Genomic DNA, 7796 nt, shown 5'->3' with positions numbered 1-7796 from the left:
TCTGAGAAGCAGCAAATCAAGAGCAAACACCCTTAATGAGCTGGAGGGACTATTTTCTTGGAACAAATAAAGACAAGAATGTGAAAAAGGAAAAATGCATTTCTGCTGTGGATCTGCCACACCTCCTTCTGAAAGTGGCTAAAAGTCTTTGTGCATACATACACACACACACACACACACACACACACACACACACACATACTGCCCTTGACATCTAGATTCGTGCATCCAGACACAATGAGCTACTATGGCAGTTATTATGAGGGCCTGGGCTGTGGCTGTGGATGTGGTAGCTTCCATGGCCTAGGCTATGGTTTTGATGACTCAGACTATGGAAGCCTAGGCTATAACGTCAATGGGTATGGCTGCTTCCACCCATTTGGCTATGGAAGGTATTATTTCTATGGCTGTTATTGGAAAAACTACTTGCTTCTGGCCTATCAAAGAAATCATCTCTCCCTGCTTTAGGCTAATTCCATGACATTGCATGGACGTCATTTTACCTGCCTTTATGGCTGGGTGGTATGGGAGAGATCCCACAACAGGGCCTTGGAATCCCTAAGGAGTACTGGGAGTAGTGAAGTGGCAGAGACTGAGAAATATAAGGAGTTGTCCTTCTAGGAAATGATACAGAATCTCACCTTTCATGAGGGAGACGCCCCCAACAACTGCTCATTTCCAAGTACATTTGCTTAACTCTGATATACCACAGCTGAGTTGTCTGTTATAATATTCTAATATACCTGTATCACGCTCTTATAAAAAGTGTTTTAACATTTTTTCCTTGGCATCCCAGTACTTGGATTTCAGTTTCACATCATGAAGAGATTTTTCATCTTGACCTACTCTTCTGCATCATTGCAGATTTATTATCCAATTTACCTTTTGAAATGAAATACTTCTCCAGATTTCTATTGAAAAAATATATTATTTCCTTGTTACATGTCTTTCCAAAATTTGATTTCGACAGCACTTACATTTCCATACTTCCTAATATCTAACTCCAACTTTACCAAAGGTAAGGAATCTGTCCATGTAAGCTATGGCCCTCCTCATGTGTTCTGTATGCACATGGGCAGGATTTTTATCTTCAAGGTTTCAAAAAATTCACACGTTCAGGGCCTCATGTTCATGGTTCAAGACCTCCAGATACAAGGCGCCCCTGATGACTTTCAGAATTAGGCTTAGCCTCTCCCTCATCTAGCTGTCTCCCACTACTTTATTATCACCAAGAAATCTGAAGTTTTGGAGCACAGTACAAGTAATTTTGGCACACCACATAGAATACAGAAGAGAATCCTATAAGAAGTCTGAAGGTTGTCATGGAAACTTTCCCATCTGGTGGGTGCCATCTCCAGTAGCCACTTGCACTATTGATCCAAGTCTGCCCCAGAGCTGAGGCCCGCCCTTCCATTGGGGATGTGGGCTCATTCGTGCAAGGGAGTCCTGAAAAATCACTCAAATACCTGGACTCTCTAATCAACTCAAACTCCCAGAGAAAGAGAGCATCTGCTTCTACCCCAAAACTAGCATTAAGGCATTTAGATTCCTGAGCTCCATATGCCAATGATGCCTCTATAAACATGTCCCTCAGATGGATTCTCAGAAAAAAAAAAAAAAGCCAGAGCTTAGCACTCTATCCAGCATATAGTGGGTGCTTAATAAATAATTATTAATTGAACTTTTTTTCAAACAGTGAAGTTTACATAGAATACAAGTGCCACTACAAATGAATCTTATTCTGTCTGCTGTTTTTTTTTAGCTTAAAATGAATTTCTGTTACTACATATGGTTCCTAGGCATTATTCTCCATTCGTAAAAAGCCTGTCCACTTCTATGAATCCAACTGCTTTTCTCCAGAAATTTCCTTAGCAGCTGCATTTCAATTGATTCCTCCCAAAACACATCTCCCAATGATTCATCAGTCGTTTGCCAGGAAACATTGTAAGGAAGTTACTTCAGTGAAAACTAATCCTTCAGGAAGATAATAATTTCACTCTTGGACAACTCTCATTGAGCAAAGAATATTCTCTTTAGCAAAGTTGAAATTCAGTTTCTGGTGAGAAATTGCCACCTCTAGATCCAAATTCTTTTGCCTGGGGAAAGTCAAAATAGATCTGGTACCTATTCTATGTGATGACCACAAAAACTCCTTAGGAGAGCTAACACTACCTAACCCTGAGTATCCTCTAAGCCCAAGACACCCCAATTCCTTCAAATGAATGTCCGAGGGCCTGCACTGGAAGCCCTTTTCCTGCCAGGTCTGTACTTCTCAAGAGGCACTCCAGTTTGGCCAAAGACCAGCCATGCCTCAGAAGTACAGGTTACATATCAGCTCCGTTTTCTTGAGGGCTAATTCCTTAAGCCCCGCTTTATGTAATCTCGAAGTCACACTAGGATTTCTGGTGGTCATGCAACATCTTATTGAAGTTGCTTATCCTTTAGAGTAGATTTGTAAAAGGATCGGGAGCTAGGAAGAGAAATGAGACACCCATTGATGCCCCAGCTGCCTGGAGCTCTTTCTTCTCATGGTCAGTTGAAGTCTTTCTGAGATGCCTCACCACCAGGGAGCTACAGCCTGCCTTCTCTTCTCTCCACTACATTCTCTCAGTTGGTGACCTCATTTGTCATGGGCTCAATTCCCTTTTCTCTGAAACTCACTAAACCATCTCTAGGTCCAGCCCAGTATTTCCCCTGAATTTTCTTGTTCAGCTGACTGCCTAAATATGCCATGATCTAAAAATGCATGATCCTACCTAAACTCATATTATCAGTATTTCTATAATCTACAATTAAAAGGTTGACAGATGCACTGTGGTCTTTGGTGCCTACTCAGGAGTTTTCCCTGCTCTCCTTTCATTGTCTTTGTTTGATTGAACTATTCCATATAGTTGTGACCCACCACCATCTCAACTCCAATCTGAAACTAGTATGGTTCTGTCGCTTCAGTCTCAAAAAGCATGTATTAAAAGAGACAGAATTTCACAGCCTGCAAAAAGAATCAGATGAACAGGATAACAAACATACTGGAAGGAGGACAATGCCACCTAGGAAATGGCTGTCATGAAGCCTGGGTGGGGCACCAGTCACATTAACCACGTAGGCTTTGGCAACACTATAATCACTTCTCATTACAAGAATGAGATCCTGGCAGAGCCTTCTCAGAGAAACAGCAAATTGAGAGAAAATACCCTTAATAAGCTAGAGTCATTGTTTTTATGGAACAAAAAAATGAAAAGAATGTGATATTGCCTTTGCAATTTCATTAATGTGAGTTATGCAGTTCTGAAATAGACCTGCCACACCTCCAGCTGGACGTGTATAAAAGTCCCCGTGCAGGTGGTGCCATACACACTCACAACTTCTCACTGACATCAGTCCAAATCTGTGAGTCCTGACACAATGAGCTACAGTAAGGGCAGCTGTTATGGGGGCCTGGGCTATGGCTACGGCTCTGGTTACGGCTGTGGATGTGGCAGCTTCCGTGGCCTAGGCTATGGCTGTGGTGGCTACGGCTATGGAGGCCTGGGCTATGGTGGCTACGGCTATGGAGGCCTGGGCTGTGGAGGTTACGGCTATGGAGGCCTGGGCTATGGTGGCTACGGCTATGGCTGCTACCGCCCATCTTGCTGTGGAAGGTATTATTCTTCTGGCTTCTACTAAAAAACACCTGCTGCTACAGTGTCATGGAATCCTTAGCTGAACCTGATTGGAGTAATTCCATAGCCCAGTAAGGACATCTCCTTCCATCTGCCTGTATTGCTGGGTAATATGGAAAAGAACCTTGGAATTTATATGAAGAACTAAGAGCCGTGAAGTGGCAGGGACCGAGAAGCAGCAAGACGTGTCCTTCTAGGAAATGATGCAGAATCTCACCTGTCATTAGGGAGACCTCTCCCCCAAGAACAGCTCATTTTTCACAAGTTTGTTCCAATTTCACCATGGCTGACATTGATGTTACAATGTTCTAATAAACTTGTTTTACTGGCATAACAAAACTGTTTTCACCTCTCTTCCTTGACTTCCAAGTGCTTGGGTTTCAGCCTCACATTGTGAAGAGATTTTCAATTTTGACCTATGCTGGAAAAGATTTATTATCTAATTCATCTTTTGCAATGGAGGGACACATCTCCAGATTTCTACTGAAAAAAATTTCCTTATAAAATGTCTTTCTAAAATTTCATTTCTTCAGTACTTGAATTTTCGTACTTCATAATGTCCCACCTTCACTTTACTGAAGGTAAGGCTTTTGTACCTATAAACTATTTCCCTTCTCCCACTTTCTCTGTGCACATGGACAAGGTTTTCATCTTCAAGGTTTCAAAAACGATTCACATGTTCAGGGCCTCATGTTCATGGTTGATGATCTCCAGATCCAAGGGGTCCCTGATGACTGCGGAATTTAGCCTATCCCTTGTTAACCTGTCTTCACTATTTTGTTATCATCAATTTCAAGTTTTATAGCACAGCACAAGTCAATGGCACAACATAAAGACTGCAGAAGGGAACCATACACCAAGTCTCAAAGTTGTCATGGAAACTTTCCCTTTGGGTGTTTGTCATCTCCTCCAGCCACCTGCACTGTTAATCTAACTCACAACACCGCCCTCAAACATATTTCTACAGGGGAAGTAGACTCATTGCTGCATGGGTGTCCTGCAAATCAAACACCTGAACTCTCTAAGCAACTCAATTCCTGGGGAAAGAGACCATCTGCTTTGCTGCTCCACAACAGGCCTTGGGGCCTTTGGATTCCTCATCTCCATAAACCAGCATGTCCCTTGTAATCCTGTTGCTCAGAGTTCTTGGGGAGAAAGCCAGAGCACAGCACTCTACCTGGCACATAGTAGGTTACAGATGGACCACCACCTCCATTTTCTTGAGGGCTAGTTCCTTAAGCCCCTCTTCATGCAATCTCAAGGTCATAGTGGGATTTCTGGTGGCTATGTGGCATCCTATTGGGGTTGTTTTTCCTTTAGAGTGCAGTTCTGAAAGGTTTGGAAGCTGAGAGGAGAGAGGAGACTCCTATTGTTGCCCCAAATGCCTTGGTTCATTTTTCTCCTGGCCAATTGAAGTCTTTCTGAAATTTTCCACAGCCAAAAAGCTACAGCTTGCCTTCTCTTCTCTCCACTACATTCTGTCAGTTGGTGACCTCCTCAGATACCATGGCCTCAGCTCCCTTCTTTCTGGCACTCACTACCCCATATCTAGATCCAGTCCAAATCTTCTCCGAACTAACGTGTCTAGCTGGGGTGTCTAATTATGCCCTGAATGCAGGATCATACCTAAACTCATATTATCAGGAATTCTACATCTTAAAAGTCCATGGCTATTTGGAGCCTACTTAGGGTCCCTGGTTGCTGTCTTTTCACTATCTTTAAAAGACCTGAACTTGGTTTCCTGACCCCATCTTCAAAAACAACTGAGCTCTCCAAGGTACTGAGTGAGGTTCTCTGAATATTCATTCTTCTTGACCTCCCTTTAGCTTTTGACACCACTGACCAGCTGGCGCTCCTGATTATTTGATACTGTTCTTCTGTCTTAACTATTCCTTCCTGGTCACCTTAGCTGACCCACTGCCGTGTCATCTCATGCCCACTATCTCTGGCTTAACCTGAAAGTTGTGTCTCTTTTCTTTTCTTTCCACTATGTTTCCCTCCAGGGTTGAAAGAGTAGATCGTCTTTAGGTTTCAAGGCTTTAAGAACCTTTTCTCTGCCACTCACTACCTCATCTCTAGACCCAGACCTGGCTCTCTTCTGAGCTCCTATCCCACACCATGAACTGTCTGATTAGAAAATGCCAAGTTCATATCCCTTAAACATCTAAGGCCCCCAAGTTTAGAACAGATCTCATTTGGCCTCTTCAAAAATACCCTACCTCTTCCCACAGACATATGGGGTTTTCAGGGAGGACTAGCACCTCTAGTGTGGTGGTTTGCTGAGCTCTTTTTAGCACTGTTCATCCACCTATGGTGTCTATCACTGAACCATCACCTGTGGCTCCAATAAGTATCATTTAGAGCAGCTGCACCTAGGTAAAACCATCTTAGAGATGGGATAAACTAGGTTGAAGGTAGCCACAGGGAGATGTCTACCCAAAGCACATAAAGATTTCCTTTAGCAGAATTGGCAGATAAGAACAATTTTTTCTGACAGCCATGAATGTGTCTGACGCAAGCACTGTGGAGGTCAGACATCGAAGATGCCAAGGTCATCCACTGCATTCCCAGTCATCTTGACTTTTGTCTTGCCATTGGACTTTGATGACTCTGGGAGAGAGAGTGAATCTGATGATTTTGTTAAAAATCTGCCTCACTTAAATCCAATTCATGCCCAAGTCAAGATATCATCCAATGATGCCATTGGTCCTATTGGGAAAGGAAGGATAAACAACAACAACCTATTCCCAACTTTTCTACTCCTTTCCAGAACATAAATATGAAGCCAAGAATTTAGGTTCACAGCCTCAGGGCTTGGCCCCTCACTATCATCATGCCTATCTGATCAATTGATAAAAATTGTTTTTTCTACTTTCACAATATTTCTGGCATCCAAATACTGCTCTCCACTCACACAATACCCACCTTAAATCAGACCCTCACAACAACTTTCTACAAGAGCCTTCCATTGTCCTCCCTACCTTAATTTTCTTCCTTCTCCACTCAGCTGCCCAAGGCATTTTCCTAAAGCTTTCTTCTAATTCCTCTACCCCTCTCACCCGTACATGGCCAGCAGGGCACCAATTATCTTATAGCTTCCAGTTGCTTCCTTTTCTATGCTGACTTAAATAGATACTTTCTTCTGGGCATTTCTCTCTCTTCGTGAACTGGCCCCTTCCTACTTTTCTAGGCTTCACACACTTTATTATCCTCACCGTATTTCATGTCTCTAGCTAGAACAATACAATCCATGTTTCTTCTGTTTGCCTTTGCACTAGTTGGCTGTCCAACCTGCCTGGAATCCTCTTTTCTTTCTACCCCTCCCATCTGACTTTCCCTGGTCCAATAGAATCTCAGCTTTAATCCCAGCTGTTCCAAATTTCCCCCAATAGCTTGTGCCTTTGCCTCTGAGATACTCTCCCTACAACTCTCCGTGTTTGTCACAGGTGCCTTGCTGTTTTCATATTCTCACTGGCCTTAGAACTTTAGAGCAGCCTGAGGAAAAGAACTCTGTTGACTTTTTTTGTATCTAGTTCTGAGCACAATGGCTGGCACAGTGTAAACACTGGAGAACTTGTTTGTGCATGGATTGATTTCGGCATGGTTGACTGATTGAGCTATGCCATACAGTTTTACCACAAGACTACCTCAACTCCAACCTGAAACTAGTGTGATTCTGTCACTTGAGTCTCAAGAAGCACTAATTAAAAGAGACAGAATTTTGTAGCCTGTCTCAAGAATCAGAAGACTTGGCTGGCAAGCCTAATGGAAGGAAGACAGTGCCACCTGAGAGCTGCCATGAAGCCTGAGTTGGGCATCAGCCAAATTAACTACATAGGCTTTGGCAACACTATAATCACTTCTCATTACAAGAATGAGATCCTGGCAGAGCCTTCTCAGAGAAACAGCAAATTGAGAGAAAATACCCTTAATAAGCTAGAGTCATTGTTTTTATGGAACAAAAAAATGAAAAGAATGTGATATTGCCTTTGCAATTTCATTAATGTGAGTTATGCAGTTCTGAAATAGACCTGCCACACCTCCAGCTGGACGTGTATAAAAGTCCCCGTGCAGGTGGTGCCATACACACTCACAACTTCTCACTGACATCAGTCCAAATCTGTGAGTCCTGACACA

At 42.9% G+C, this 7796-nt stretch overlaps 1 protein-coding gene across 2 annotated transcripts; it reads left to right on the top strand.

The window, feature by feature from the left end:
* The first annotated feature begins 237 nt into the window (after positions 1-237).
* LOC118835297 (keratin-associated protein 19-7-like) lies at positions 238-3663 on the top strand. 2 transcript variants are annotated; one of them, XM_036742491.1, is made up of 3 exons: positions 238-283; positions 3422-3502; positions 3584-3663. In XM_036742491.1, the coding sequence occupies exons 1-3, from the start codon at positions 238-240 to the stop codon at positions 3661-3663; spliced, it is 207 nt and encodes a 68-aa protein (XP_036598386.1). The 2 variants fall into 2 exon arrangements, with proteins under 2 accessions (XP_036598386.1, XP_036598385.1); XM_036742490.1 differs by lacking the exon at positions 238-283 and having other exon boundaries at positions 3403-3663.
* Positions 3664-7796: the final 4133 nt, after the last annotated feature.

Source organism: Trichosurus vulpecula, chromosome 2, assembly GCF_011100635.1.
Source record: "Trichosurus vulpecula isolate mTriVul1 chromosome 2, mTriVul1.pri, whole genome shotgun sequence".
Classification (NCBI taxonomy): Eukaryota; Metazoa; Chordata; class Mammalia; order Diprotodontia; family Phalangeridae; genus Trichosurus; species Trichosurus vulpecula.
This window is presented reverse-complemented; position numbering and strand designations above follow the sequence as displayed.

Coding starts and splice junctions, on each gene's coding strand:
- LOC118835297 (XM_036742490.1), top strand. CDS start 3,403: ATGAGCTACAGTAAGGGCAGCTGTTATGGGGGCCTGGGCTATGGCTAC.